The sequence below is a fragment of the Engraulis encrasicolus genome, chromosome 15, assembly GCF_034702125.1.
Source record: "Engraulis encrasicolus isolate BLACKSEA-1 chromosome 15, IST_EnEncr_1.0, whole genome shotgun sequence".
Lineage (NCBI taxonomy): Eukaryota > Metazoa > Chordata > Actinopteri > Clupeiformes > Engraulidae > Engraulis > Engraulis encrasicolus.
The window spans coordinates 180331-196600 of record NC_085871.1 but is presented as its reverse complement, the minus strand read 5'-3'; the positions used below and the strand labels follow the sequence as shown (position 1 = coordinate 196600).

Genomic DNA, 16270 nt, shown 5'->3' with positions numbered 1-16270 from the left:
GCTGGATCGGTAATGTGTACAGAGCTCCTCTCAGATGCCGACAACATCCTGCAGAAAGGCCATTGTCTTCTTGAAAGACCAGATTCGATTCCGTCCCAAGGATATTTCCCAATCTCCAGATTCTTCACATTTTGTGAAATGTCATGTAGGAGGCACCATTTTCTTCTGATATGTGAAGATAAAATTATTTTGTCTGCAGATACACTGACCTGTTGCAATAGACACAGTCAAAGCATTGTTATACTTTGCACTTGACTAGATTTATGACATCTGTCCACACATTTTCATTGCATTGTAAAATATTACATGTAAAATGTGAATCAGCTGTATCTTGGCTGCAGGAAGTCTGTAGCCTCTTAGTGCAGATGGGTTCGCCGGCAGGCCTATTCACTATTTGCTGAAAATACTCAACTACATCATAACAACATTGCTGTGGCATTACCGAGAGCCTTAAGTAGCAGATTAAGACATAGACATTACAATTTTCCTGACAGTAAGGTTATAATATAGGCTCTACGCAAAGAGGTTAAGCATCAAGTTCCAAGTACCACCTGGGAAAACTACAGTCCCCTCCAAAATACTTGGAACGGCAAGGCAAATCTCTTTGTTTTTGTTGTTCACAGAAGACCGTTTAAGACTAAAAGATGGGTGTGAGACGAGTTCAGAATCTCAGCTTTTATTTACTGGCATTTTCTTCAAAATATGTCAAGCAAATCTGGATTTATCACTGTTTGTATTACACACCAAATGAGCAAAAGTAAAGGAACAAATAAAGTTGAAGTGAATTACATGCAAGTATTTGGTGGAAAACCCCTTGCTTTCAAGAACTGCCTCGAGCCTGTACCCCATGGACATCACCATACTGTTGCACTGTGATGCTACTCCAGGCTTTTAGACTTAGACTTAGACTTAGACTTAGACTTAGACTTAGACTTATGTTTATTGATCCCACAAGGGGAAACTTAGGGTAACGGCAGCCGCTCCTGCGGCGCCCCAAAAACAGCACAATACAGTACATTACATTACAACAAGTGTAACAATAAAGTACAGCAGAGTACCTGCTAAGTGTTATACAACATTGGGTAAGGATGAGGAGAAAAAAAGATTCCATAGCTCCATATTGCAAACCACAACATCAAGACATAGACTAAACAAGTCCGACAGGCGGACAACAGATGCGTCCGTCTATGCCCGTTCTGAACCTTTTTTGCCCAAACGCCCCCTTGGCCTCCTCATAACCTGTCAAGGCAATTTATCAATAAGCCTACCATGTACTGTATAAGCCTGGATTTGAAAAAGTACCATAGGATTTCAACAGTGTTGGGCAATTTACTGAAAAACTGTAATGCATTGCTGATTACATGTTACTGTCTTTTCAAAATAATCCCTTACACTACATTTAGCAATGTGGGGACCTAAGGCGAATTTAGCTTAGGGGGGCCATCGGTCCATCCCATATCACATTTTTTTTTAACATAAAATCTCTATTTTTGTTAGGCTATTTTTTTTTTTAAATCACTTTTTTTTTTTTTTAATTACAAACATAAAAAACAGGCAAACATTACAACCCTTTCTGGACAGATTTCAATGAATAGGCTATTTGCAATTTTGCATAGGCCTACATTAAATAAACTAAAATGTGAAATTCTCTTTTCACTTTAATATGAGAGCAGTGATGTCCCCCCCTCACTGAAGTGTTATTTCATGTGTGAGCATGATGCTGTCACCTATTTGAAGTGACGTTGATGTTGGATTTCATGGAATACTTTTAAATGCCGCTTTGGGAAGAAAACAGAGTAGGCGACAGGTGAACTGTATTTCTGTCAAAACAGTGGTTTGCAGGCGTTTGCGTTTTCACGTGGATATTGTCTTCGTGGACCGTAACAGACAAACCGTAAGTTCCATAAACTAATCAATGAGACATTGGCTACGTGTACATGATGTTTGTAAATCCGATTTAATAAATGCGATTTAAATAGATCGGATTAAGAGTTATTTTGCGATGTGTATACATGGCACTTTCACTTAAATGCGATTAAACGTCTGGGGAAAATAAAGCATTGCGATTGGACTGAGGACGCACGTGCTGAGCGAGCCAAATAAGGCACGGGGGCGTGGTTCAATGCCACCGAGATGCAGGTCATCTTCCCCACGAAAATCGTTGCCTCAGGCGGACTGAAATCACAACATTTCCCACTTTCTCCCTGGATCATTTACAATGCTACATTAGCTACCCTGTTAGCATAGAAAAACGAGTGGTCAAATGGTAATGTGGAGTAACTTTGTTGTGCTTCATTACTTCGTGGGGCACTTTTACATCAATATATGGAAGCCACAACATTTATAGTCGCTTAGGGACTTTAAATTAAGCAAAACTTTCATGTGAAAATCAACAGGAAGTGCCGCCATGTTTTTCTCACTGGCAAAGAGCACGGTTGGTTTGCACGCATGAGCTCCAGGCCAAAACTGAGCGACTGCCACCTTGTGGACACAAGAGGGAATCACAGGAGGGAATCACAATTCAGAAACGCATCACGGGAGGGAAACACATCACGGGAGGGCGGACGGACGGACGGACGGACGGAGGGACGGACGGACGGACGGACGGACGGACACCAAAGCCTCTTATAGAGATGCGTGGGACGCATCTAAAAACCTCATGTATAGCTTAAAGCAGTGGAGACAATACATTGTACAAGAACCGGGGGGAGGGGGTGGGGGGTAGGGTTGGGTTGCAGAAAGAAATCAGAGGACGCGTTGAAGATTGAGGAAAGGGATGAGCACTGGATAGCTTATCACCCCACTCTGAGCCATAACTCAACCGTCCCAAGAACGGCCTTGCACTGTCCCAAAACAAGTGAAAAACAAAACAAGTGCCAGTGGTAGTTGGTAGGGAGGCAGAGAGTCCAGACGTTGCTTGTCCTCCAAGGAGAGATAAGAGTCCTGGCCTAGGTCAGGTCGCTGCAGCTGCAGCTGGGGCGCCAAAGCAAAATAAGATTCATGTTTGGGTTATGCAGACATTCCTTTGCTATTCTGCAGTAATTCTCATGTGACTGGCCACACGTTTCACATACAGCAGAATTTCGAGCAACCTATCTCCCAAGCCGATCGATTCCATCTGGCGATCGTGCGCGACAAGTCCATCAATGCGGCGATCAATCGCTTCAAGGTGGCGATGTCCGGCCACAACCACTTCAGTCAATTTGTCCATCTGGCGCTGACTTGCCACAAAACTCTCCAAAGCGCGATTCACGACCACATTCTGTGCTCGAATCTCACTGCCCACCCGATCAGAAGTTTTATGGTAACTTCTTTCAATTCTTTTTTTATGTCGGGGGGAGTCTCCCTTCAGTCTCCTCCTGAGAAGGTAAAATGCATGTTCAATCGGGTTCAGTATAAAACTTTTCCCTTTTCCCCCCGATGAACTTCTTTGTCTCCTTTGCGGTATGTTTTGCGTTGTCATCTTGTGGAAAAATGAAACTCCTGCCAATTAGTTTGGTAGCATTCCTTCTTACATTGGTACACAAAACTTGTCAGTCTGTACACTGTTCTGAATTAATTTTGCTGCTACCATCATCAGTTACATCATCAATAAATTAGACTGAGCCTGTTCCAGAGGAGGCCATGCATGCCCAAGCCATGGCATTACGACCACCATGCTTTATCTGTACAGATGAGCTTGTGTGCCTTGGATCTTGGGTCATGCCGTTCTTCCTGGCCACTTTGGCCCTTCCATCACTTACTTGGTAGAGGTTAGTTTTGATTTCATCAGTCCATATGACTGTGTTCCAGAATGTCTGTGACTCTTCCCTGTACTTTCTGACAAACTCCAATTGGGCCTTACGATTCTTGCTACTGATGAGGGGTTTGCATGGTGCTGTCTGGCCTCCATAAGTCTGCTCTCTGAGTCTTATACAATACAATACAATATATTTTATTTGTCATTGTGACAAGCACAACGGAATTGTGCATTCCTTGTTGAAGCAAAAATAAATAAAAATAAAAAATAAAAATGGAATAAAAAGAATGGTATGTATATAAAAACTATGCTTTTGAAGCAAAATTCAGTTCTGTGATGGCCGCTGCATAGAAACTGTTTTTCAGTCTGTCCCTGTCTTCATGGACCTGAATCTCCTGCCCGATGGCAGCAATTCAAACAGACTGTGACCTGGGTGGGATGTGTCTCTCAGAATGCACTTGGCCTTTTTTAGGCAGCGGGTGCTGTATAGGCCCTCCAAAGATGGAAGAGGGCAGCCAATGATGTTCTCTGCAGCCTTTATGACCCCCTGGAGCTCTTTCCTCTGTGCCACAGTGCAGCCTGGGAACCACACACAAAGACAATATGTCAATATGCTCTCCACTGAGCAGCGGTAGAAGGACACAAGCAGCTTCTGACAGATGTTGTTTTTCCTAAGTATTTTTAGGAAATAAAGTCTTTGCTGTGCCTTCTTCACTAGCCCAGTGGTGTTGACACCCCAGGTCAGGTCCTCCCTGATGTGAACTCCTAGGAAACGGAAGTCTGACACCCTCTCCACACACACCGCCTCAATCATAAGTGGCTGGATGGCAGTCCTCTTCCTCCTGAAATCGACCACCAGCTCCTTGGTCTTGGCTGTGTTCAGGAGCAAGTTGTTCTCTCTGCACCACCCCACCAAGCGCTCTACTTCATCTTTGTAGGCAGACTCCCCATTTGAAATAAGTCCAACTACTGTGGTGTCATCAGCAAATTTCACTATGGTGTTATTAGTGTAGACTGGGGAGCAGTTGTGGGTGTACAGCAGAGGACTTAACACACATCCCTGCGGTGAGCCAGTACTGAGGTTGAGGTCCATGGAGGTGTTATGACCTATGTGCATTCGCTGGGTGCGGCCTGTTAAAAAGTATTTTGGAGTGTGGTATGCCAATTGCCAATGCTTGATAGTTTGTCCACCAGTCTGCTAGGGAGGATGGTTTTAAAGGCAGAGCTGAAGTCGATGAAAATCAGCCGAGCATAACTCCCCTGCTGCTCCAGATGGTACAATGCAGTATGGAGAGCTGTGGCTATTGCATCCTCAGTGGCCCTATTTCCCCCGTATGCAAACTGGTGTGGGTCAAAAGTGGGGGGGTGAAGCACAGGATGTGCTTTCGTACCAGCTTCTCAAAGCACTTCATGACCACAGGAGTGAGTGCTACTGGCCTATAGTCGTTGAGGGAGGTGATGTTGGTCTTTTCCGGCAAGGGGACTATGGTGGAGGACTTAAGACAGGATGGTACAGTGCACTGGAAGAGGGACTGGTTGAAGATCTTTGTAAAGACCCCCGCCAGCTGGTCTGCACAGTCTTTCAGCACACGCCCACAGATGCCATCGGGCCCGGGTGCCTTTCTTGGGTTGATGACCCGCAGTATGCTCCTCACCTCATGCTCCTCCACTGCAAAGACGTTGGTGTGGTCAGCGGTGGGGAGTTGCCTTCCTTCCTCTGGTTGAATTTCCTCAAAACGAGTGAAGAAGTGATTTAGCTCCTCTGCCAGGGAAACATCGCCTTCAGCACCCCCAGCTCTGGTCTTGTAACTGGTGATGTGCTGTATTCCCTGCCACACCTGCCTGCTGTTGTTGCTCTCCAGGTGGCACTCAATTTTCCTCCTGTAATCAGCCTTGGCCTTACGTGTGCCACTCCTGAGTTTTGAACGTGCTGTACTGTACAGAGACGCATCCCCTGATCTGAAAGCAGTGTCCCTTTCTTTCAGCAGCAGCTTGACCTCTTTAGACATCCAGGGCTTCTGGTTAGGGTAGACCCGTATGTGTTTATCAACTGTTACAGTATCTACACAGTGCTTGATGTAACATATCACACTGTCTGTAAACACATCTAGATCTGGATTTTCAAAAATGTCCCAACAGGTTGTGTTAAAGCAGTCCTGCAGTAGCTGAGTGGCTCCCTCAGGCCATGTTTTCTCGGTTCTTGTGGTGATGGAATTTCTCCTCCCTAGTGGAATATAAAATGGAACCGCAAGCAGTGAAAGGTGATCAGACTGGGCTAGATGTGGTAATGGCCTCATTCTGTATCCCTTTTTGATATTTGAATAGATCTAATAGATCCCTAATCGCACATTTGACGTGCTGATGGAATTTTGGGAGCAGTTTTCATATTAACATGGTTACAATCGCCTGCAATAACAAACACTGCATCAGGATATCTGCTTTGTTGACTGCAGATGTTAATATTTAAAAGTCCCAGGGCTACTTTAGCGTTTGCATCAAGAGGTATATAAACTGTTGTTATCAGGACAACGTAAAACTCTCTGGGGAGGTAGATGGGCCGACATTTAATTGTCAAGTATTCCAAGTCCGGGGAACAGTGGCAGTCTGTTAATGCTGTGTTTGTGCTCTTACTGGAGTTACTCGTCCTATCATGAAGATGAGTTGTATATCCCTCCAATTGTATAGCCGCATCTGTGATGAGTGGGTGGAGCCAGGTTTCAGTAATCAGCAAGATGCAGCTATCCTTGATGTTTTTTCCACCACAACCTCGAGGCACAGTTCGTCGATTTTGTTAACGAGAGACCTGGCGTTGGTAAGGAATACACTGGGGAACGTTGGTTTGTGGGGTTGTCTCTGTAGCCTTACTGACACACCCGCTCTGCAGCCCCGCTTCTGCTTTCTCTTTCTCTCTCTTCTCCGAACAGTGGATTGGGATACCTTCACCCCTGCTCTGTGGAGGTTGTTGGTGATCTGGCTTACTGGGTTAATATTTGGGCTCTTCTTGGCCTTACAGCTTGGACAATTCTTTTCTCGTCAGTGGGTGTTGTTTTTCTTGGCCGACCTGTTCAATACCTGTTGCTGAGAACACCAATGGTTTCTTTCTTTTTCAAGACATTCCAAATGGTTCTGGTCGCTAGGCCCAATGTTTTCCCAATGGCTCGGACTGATTTCTCCACTTTTCTGTGTTTCCGAATTTCTTGCTTTTCTATCATAGACAACTCTCTGGGCCTCATTGTGGTTTATCTTCTTTAACAACTATTTTACAGTTACAGTCTGTATAGGTTTAACCAAAGCCAAGAAAGAGAGTAGTCTTTCTGACCTTCTTATTGCTTTGACAAACAACCTTAATTGCAACACCTGGTAACGACAAACAACTTTCAGTCATGTTCCAATAGACCCCTTAACTGTTTGTACACAGATGTGACGTAATTGGGCTGCACGCGCATTGTTGGAGCGAAATCTGCAATGTGCCACACATTTGTAAAAAAAGTAGCCAGGTGTTTTTTCCGAAATAAGAAAATTGGTGGTCACGATAACTTCAGATATGAAGTGGGCGCCACAGCCACGGGCATTCCTGATGGTGTCCTCAGTCCAGTCAGTACAAACATATCCTATGCTTCTAGAACACCTCTTCCCTCTTGGAATAGCGTAACAAGTGTGCTTTTCAGGATCTCTATTTTTACAAACGTACACTTTTCAGGGCGGCAGGTCTTCTCTCTTTAGGGTCTGTCCTGTCTGTTTGTGTGTGTGTGTGTGTGTTTGAGTCAACAATGCGCACGCAGTCAATGATGACGTGACTTCTAAACGGGTCAACAGTTTTACTCACTAGAAAAATGGGTGGGTTTAAAGAAAAGGTGGTAAGTCCTGATTGGTTTATCACATCGGATGAAAACTACCAGGAAATAAAAGCTGAGAACTCCTATCTCATACCCACCTTTTTGTCTTAAATTCAAATGTCTTTGGTGCACAACAAAAACAAGCTGTTCCAAAACTTTGGGACTGTACTTCGAAATCTTGAATAACATAACGTTTTGCCCTATTATTTTAAAAACAAAACAGATGTTGGTGGGCAGCTGGTGATGGAGCCTAACCCAGGAATTCCCAAACCATGACAAGGCCCCCCATATACCGGTCCATTCTGGTCAAGGCCCCCCTTACATGGCTCGCGCCACAATATTTTTTCTGTGGACCCCCTTTTCACAACCATAGTGGAGGGCCTGTGAGGCAGTGTCCCACTGGGATATAAAATAATACCAATAGGAATGCGAATAGGGAATATTGTTTAGCTTATTTTTGTTTTATTTTGTTGTATGTCATTCAGTTTATTCAATTTTTTTTTGTTGTGCTATATTTTTTCTGCCATCCTGCCGCGCCCCCCCTAGCACCTCCCCCCCAGGGGTCCCCGGCTCCCACTTTGAAAACCACTGGCCTAACCTGGCTCTCGCACTGTATGTGACTGCTTCGCGAAGCTGAGCAGAAACACATGGATCTGGCGACAGCCAGGTTAGATGGAGCTTTGCCACTTAGTGAAGTTCAGTTTTTTTGCTCCTAAAACATCTCATGACATCTCCAAATTCTCCGATTTATTATTACCACATGTGAAATGACTAATGACCAAATATCTGATTGCATAAATCACTGTTATTTTGTAGACAACTTCAGCATTGGGAAATAGAAAGTGACCAAAAAAGGTCACACACACTATGTTGTATGGCTGCCTTCACCTTTGATTACGGTGCACATTTGGTGTTGCATTGTTTCAATACACTTATGTCTGGATTTATTTCCATCTAGTGTTGCATTAAGTTTTCTTGTGCTCGGAGGCTCATGCACCTGCCTGATTCCAGCTGATTTGTGGTTTTACGTAGAGTGGTGTGATTTTTTTTTTGGCAACCCTTTGGAAAATCATCACAGCGTTTTGTCTTTTTTTTTAGCTTTTTAGGTAGCAGGTTCATTTTAACAAGAGTTTCGTCGCAAAATGATTTAAAAGCCATTTTATTACTTTTACGTTTTATTATTGGAAATGACTGTTGATGCCTCCTTTCATCTATGAGTGAATTATTGTCTTTAAAATATTTTGAGAACACACTTTTTTAAACCTTTACAAAACTGCATTTTGCAATGCAATGCAATGGCCAATACAAAAATGTCAGTTTTCCTAAATGGATATACGTCAAACAAAGCTATTCATATGTTAAACTAGGGAGAGAGAAACATTTCAGTTGTCAATGTTCAATATTTGGTTAGGAATCTCTTTGCCTTAATTACTACCATGATGCACGTTAGTATTGAAGTCAATGGCAGTGGCAATGCATGGGAGTGATGCTTGGCTGGCAGATGTGTTTTGTTTTTTGGTCTGATGACCCTCAATTCCCTTTTGATGATACACACCATAGATTACCATACCACGTTTTGGTGCTTTGGTGGTATGGACATTCTAACACACCAGCCCTAACACCCCATTGATTGTCACCAAAACGTGGTATAGCAATCTATAGGGTATAATTGGGCTTTTGTAACATTTTATACTACTATATACTAGTGTTGCACCGATACCATTTTTTGGCCCCGATACCAATACCCGATACCTGGCTGTGCAGTATCGGCCGATACCGATACCATACAGATATCGATACCACCCTATTTGAAATGTGTATATATATGAAGTGTAGATATATGATGTGTACTACTCGGATGTAAAATCATTGCATGGCTTTGTCAGGATGCTGCCTACCTTTGTGAAACAGCACAAAGACTAATACAAAGTGAATCCAGCAACATTTTTTTATACTTTTTAAATACCTCTATGAAATAACTAATTTCATGGCTGTTTAAGTGTCATACAAGCACCTGTAAATGGTATCTGTGCCCTATGTTGGTACTCGCCGATACCAGTACCACCATTTTAGTGCCGATCCACCGATCCACCGATATTGGTTTCGGTGCAACACTACTATATATTTGTAGCACACTAAATACTGTAGGCCTATAGTATACTACATAAATCTACTCTAAGAATTTTGGTCTGTAATACAGTTGCATGTCTACATATCTGTAGAAAAACACATACTGCTACTGTGAGATTGTCTTATGAAACCACAGCAATTTATGAATGGATCTTCTGGGGATGCCCACATTTTTCATAGTCCGGTATGATGCACATGCTGATTTATTAGAAGAATCCTTGCTTTTAATATTGGAAAAGAACACAATAAATATGAACATGTTGAGAAGCTATATGAACATGTTGCTGTAATGGCTGAGATTGCTCCACAAGAGGGAGCTAAGTGCCAACTAACGCGCAAATGGAGAAATACCATACATATACAGGGCCATGAGAAAGTTTGGGCGCCCTTTTGGAAAATCATTACATCGGTTTATTTCTCGTTGAGCTTTTAAAGTAGGGAAAGAGAAACATTTCAGCTGTGGAAGATTTTTCATAGGTGTTACAGAAACAATTTTATGTGGATTATGTGGAACAAAAATAGGCGTGTGCATAAATATGGGCACCCCAAAGAGAGTATACCATTAATATGAAGTAGAGCATACCTTTGCTGATCTAATGGCCTGTGGATACTTGCTATACAAGAAGACAAGTTCCAACTGCCTGGTGCTACTGATAGTGGCCAATTATTCTATCCAGAACCTCTCTAATTCAGTCAGGTTACTCATCTGTCTTCTTTAGACATCCTGGTTCAAATAAATCCATTCTTTTTCAATAATGGTGATACATCGAGATTGGTATGACCATTTCAAGACATTGTACTTGTTCTTTTGCATTATCTTATTGTTGAATTTTGATCAGTGCTGTGCAATTACTGTCCTTCTGGAAAGCCAAAACTCAGCTCAGCCTTAATTTTGTGACTGACACTTGAACATTCTTTTGAAAAATCTGCTATTTGAAATGAATTAGTGAGGCCCTCAACTGTAATAAGTTTTACAGTGTGTATGCGAGCCATGCAGACCTATAGCAGGGTATACTTAAGGCCAGATGTCATGGAATTTATGTGTGCATTTTTTGCCATGTCCACCTCCCATTGTTAAGGTCAAATAACTCTAGCTCAGTCTCATCTGACTACAGTATGATTTCCTGAAATGCTTTTAGCTTGTCCAGATAAGCTTTCTGCATAAGTTTAGCAACTTGTTTCTGATGGATACACAGGAAAGCCTTTTTAAGCATCACCCATCCAATGAGATTGTGCCATGTCTAGGTCTGCACTATCAGCAGCTATGGTCTTGTAGTTCTATGGAGGTGTTCTGTAGTGTTCCTGTTACCATTCTTGCCATCCTTTACCCATGCCTTCTTAACTATTTTTCAGCAAACTACATTTTCCTTTCACGAGTACCATTCCTGTGGCTTTCCATGCTTTCCACTCAAATGGATTTCCATTTCTGGGTGTGGAGAAACATTGTCCAAGACTTCCAGATTATTTTGTTTACCTTTCTCATTATTCATAGTAATGCATTATCTTTCTTTGAAGTCTGCAAAGAGTTGTTCAGAGCCCACTATATTGCCACTCTCCAAGATAGAATTTAGGACAAGCCTAGTCTGCTATTATGTATGGTAAATAACATTTTAATGACCAATCACTGCTGTCTCAGTGACTGAAGGGATTCCAAAGTCAGTAAAACCAGTTTGTGCTGCAAAGGTGAGCTCTACTTCATATTAATGGTATACCTTCTTTGGGGTGCCAATATTTATGCACACGCATATTTTTGTTTAAATCCACATAAAATTGTTTCTGTAACACCTATGAAAATTCTTCCACTGCTGAAATGTTTCTCTTTCCCTACAGTTTAACATATGTTAACATGAAGTTGCTACTTAAAAAGCTCAATGAGAAATAGCACAAAGTAATGATTTTCCAAAAGGGCGCCCAAACTTTCTCATGGTACTGTATATATTTAAATATATATATATATCAAAATATATGTATTTTATTGATAGGATTTCACAATGGGGTTCAATGCCTGTTCCTATTAACATGTGCTTTAAAAATAAATCAATGTAATAATTATGAATCACAGCTAGGATTTTTCGAAGCTCTCTTTGAAAGCTTCAGCCATCACCCATCTTGTCGATTAACCACATGGGAAAGTGTTGGGGTGCTCCTTCAAGGGCTATAAAGTCAAAATAAAACTTGAGTAAACTGAGTATGATGTTAGAGCACTGTAGGCCATGTTGCACCCGTTTTTTTTTAAAGCAGCAAAATGAAATGTAACCTAAAACAAATACACATTTTTTTTAAATGGATAATGTTAGCTATATTGTGGGGATGAATAGGGCCTACAGCCCCAACCCAAAACAACTGCAAATTACACATACAGGTTAATCTTAAAGGGACACTGTGTGAGATTTTTAGTTGCTTATTTCCAGAATTCATGCTGCCCATTCACAAATGTTACCTTTTCCATGAATACTTACCACCAGCATCAAATTCTAAGTATTCATTATGATTGGAAAAATTGCACTTTTCATACATGAAAAGGGGGATCTTCTCAATGGTTCGCCATTTGGAATGTCCAGAAATAGCCATTTTTAGCTGCAAAAACGACTGTACTTGGGCCATACTAGAAAATATTAGTTTATTACTTAGTAAACTATCATGGTAAGGTAAAATTTGGCAGCACAGTTTCAATGAGCAGCATAGCTGCAGTACCTTTTTTGACCATTTCCTGCACAGTGTCCCTTTAAATAATGTGTGGTTTTGCTTTTTTCCATCTGTATGATGTTGTGTGCACTCTAAATAGGTGGATAAACTGAATTTCTGTCACGTCAGAGGTAAATTATGTGTGCTTGTTTTTAACCCTGTAATTACAACCCTTAGACCAAACCCTAGGCTTACATTGTTTTGCCTGACTTCTGAGTTCACTATACATGGCTTTTAAAGGACTGTGTCTGTGGAATGGTGTGTGTTATTTCATGTGTCCATTCGTCCTAAGCATTATATAGGCCTGACATCATTTTTTCTCACATTTGCCAATGTGTCTGAATTCACCCTCGTCAGTTTGAAATGTAGAGGGGGAAAGATATTTGTTTGGGGGGCCTAAACTGCCGCCTAGTGGCCACCGACCTAACAAATAATCTCACGAGCTCCCACCCTCGGAGCCGGGGCGCTAGGCACGCAGGCTTGTGGAGGCGCACAGTTCAGAGCTGTCAGGGCAGCGAGACTGAGCGGCCCGAATTAGCTCAGCTTTTCACTTGAGCCGTTGCTAAATCAAACCAGAAAGCGAACACACGGAATCTAGGACCACCAAAACTGTACCGAGATACATTTGTTGAGAGTATTCAAACAAATTCAGTTTTGTTGCCCTCCATGGATGTGTTTTCTTTGAAGTGGTGAAGTCAAGCCAAACCGATCCGTTTGGAGCGAAGATGAGCGTGAACAGTACGGGGACGGGGTCGGCTCCGTGCCGCTTCGCCCATTATTTCGTGATATGTGGAATAGACACAGAGACTGGATTGGAACCAGATGAATTGGCGGGTAAGTTTGTCAAATTACCAACGCAAGGTCCATGTAAACACCAATACGCATTGTGTTTGGCTGGGTATCTGTATTGCTTCAGTCGAAGGCAACACAAACGCTACACATACAAACCACCACGAGCACTCTGTGTAAAGTTGTTTTGTGTTGGCAAGGCCTACTGAATGAGACAAAATAATCGATCGCTGGTCCAATGTCTTTGTTTGACTAAACTCAGAAGAAGTTCCAACATCGAATATCAAACCAAACTCTCAACTCTTATCAGAAGCGTGGATAGCAGTCTTTGTCAACAATGTTGCAACTCACCGTCGTCGATAATGTAGCAGCTCCTGAAGCAACAAAGTAGCATTGATGCTTTATTATTTTGTTCGGCCAATCTTTTGGCCAGTACCAGCTGTAAATTGTATATTTGTGGTCACTGCAATTATTCGATAAACACAAAATGCTATTGTTTGTTTGAAGGCAAATACCATACTAGTCTGCATTCTGATTTACCTTACATTTAACTGATGTTGAAGGCTATGGGTGTTACCAAATAATTCTTCACAAAACAATGTATACGTAGGCCTAGGCATTTAGATTACCTCATGATGAAGACTGCAATCATTTTTTTGCTTTTACCTGGACTAGGCTATTGGAGACTGATCAATGAGAGGTTGCATTATGCTGTGTAGATGTATAGTGTGGTGGTGAGGTGTGATTGTATTTACAATGCATTGAAGTTCCTAAAGCATCAAGGTCTGGGGTCCAGTACCCTGAAACACATGACATACACAAGAGAGACAGTTCCCTGCTTGTTGTGGTCCCGAATAAACCTTCCACGTGAATTCTTGGAAGTCCAAGGGCTAGAGTAGCTTTTGCACTTTGCTCTAGTAGTTGTTCAAACCAGAGAGAGAGGTTGAATGGATGTTTCCAAAGTGCACATGGGACAGAACGCAGCAAGTATGATGGATCATACTTTAATAGCCCATGTTAACCATGTAGATCTGAATGTCTTCAGTCATCGTTCTCGCTCTCTCTCTCTCACACACACACACAGTCAAGTCAAGTCAGCTTTTATTGTCACTTTCTTCATATGCACAGGTCATACAAGGAAAATGAAATTACATACATACACACACACACACACACATCTGCCTTCTCTCTATCTTTTTGGGGAAATTTACAAGGTCATGCACTGGCTAGTTTTGATTTGAGGTGGTCTTACATGATGTGATATTAGATGTGTAGAAGACCGAAACAGTGGGAGGCAAACAATCATGCGCTAAGTCCATAAGACCATATCGGTGGCCATGTTGGCTAGTTGTGTTGTGTGTATCTGTTTGTCTTGGGTGCATTCCCCCATTACATGGCATATTTAGAAATGCTCACATGGCGTCATTTAGCTTTTGCCACATCGTCCATATGGGAGCATTTTGCCACCGCAGAGGGCATCCCAGCACCTCCCAGTTGCTCTGGCCGACAGTTAGAAGAAGCAGGCCAGCTTATTCTGCATCAGCCTGTTCTGTGTGGTGCTATTTTCCCTCGTGTGAATAAAGAGGAGCCGTCTACGTTAGGCTAACCTAGGGCAAGGGGTCCAAAGAGAGCCCCTGACATCACACTCGAATAGGAGTCTCTGATTCTTAATTGCAATAGCTGGATTGTCATCTTGTTGCTGTTCTGATAACAGACTAGAGAATGTAGTGTGAGAAATTGTAATGACAAAGCTTGTAGTGTGTAGATCTGAGGATGCACAGGCATGTTATGTATGTACACTGAATGGTGGATGTGGACTAAAGTTAGGGTGCTCCAGCTCTCAATTTGTATGCTGTTTGTCCTTGTTCTGTTTGGTGACTGCTCTGAGCATAATTGTAGTGGATGTGCAGATGATAGGTTCAGTGACAGCCATGTAGAAGGTGACCCAACACTTTGGCCACGCTTAGTCCAGTTGTCATGGAAAGTGTCAAGCTCTTGCTGATGTTTCACTGGCCTGGATCTTGACAACTGCGTCAGTACACATACACACCATCACACATACACAGTGGCCCTGTGCATCCGGTTAACCCCCCCTACCAGAAATACCGTCATCACTCTGACATTGCTTGGGGATCAGCTTTCTTCAACACTCCAGAGAGAGAGGGAAGGAAGGCATGCGTGACCGAGATTCGTACTGCCTATTTCAGCTGTGCTATATACTGGACTGAAGACTGCTAATGTAGCTCACACTGCCTTTGTGTGGAGTGGCCCTCTTCCCCTCCAGTCCCATTGTTCTGGCCAGAGAGCCATATTTCCTGTAGTCTGTTGGACCATACTCATTCACTTCATGTAAAAAAAGTTAGTTTAGACTAGTGTTTCTCAACGGGGGTGCTAGGGGGACGTTCAGTAAGACACCGCTGAGAGGGGGTAGTGCTTAGTTACCATTGGGGGGCATTAGTCTTTTTTATTTTTTAATACTAAGGGGGAGGTGTTGGCAGGCTTATGATGAGGTCAAGGGGGCGTTGGGAGGCTTTGAGGCCCAGGTCATGCATGTACTCAGCAGTGCATGGTATTTGTATTTGACCTCTGAACCTTTGGTTCTAAACAGTATATTTGTTCACTGCTTTTTTGAAAACACATTTCAGGAAGACGTTGAGCTCTCTGACTGAGTTGAGTACTGCAAAGAAACACAACGTTTAGTGGAATGTTGAGCGCCATGTTAGTGCCAGTCTGGCTCCAGTGGGTTGAGTGCCAAAGTATGTGTGGCATCTGCCGGGCATGGGCTTGCATTCACCCCCGATCAGCTCTCTGCTGTAGTACGAGCCAATTCGTTTCACTTCCCATTACATTCACATTGTATTCACATGGCATCACATTGCATTTGCCAAACACCAGACCCTCTTTAACCAAAGTGACTAACAATTGAGTACATAATCATTGCCTACAACACTTGTGTGCGTGTGTGTGTGTGTGTGCGCGTGGGGGTATGAGATTTCCACCCCCATCATCATACTCTGTACACTGCCTACTTCTACATACTATACTATATCTTAGATGTATCTGTCAACACTTGTTCCAGGTCATGTTAAGA

General features: G+C 42.6%; 1 protein-coding gene across 4 annotated transcripts in view; it reads left to right on the top strand.

Annotated features, from left to right (window-relative positions):
* The first annotated feature begins 12895 nt into the window (after positions 1–12895).
* dennd5b (DENN/MADD domain containing 5B) overlaps positions 12896–16270 on the top strand; it is a 91592-nt gene continuing 88217 nt past the window's right edge. For all 4 annotated transcript variants that reach the window (XM_063216726.1, XM_063216725.1, XM_063216724.1 and 1 more), the window contains exon 1: positions 12896–13224. In XM_063216726.1, the coding sequence (XP_063072796.1) occupies positions 13116–13224 (109 nt within the window). In that variant the 5' untranslated portion in view covers positions 12896–13115. The remainder of the gene's footprint in view (positions 13225–16270) is intronic.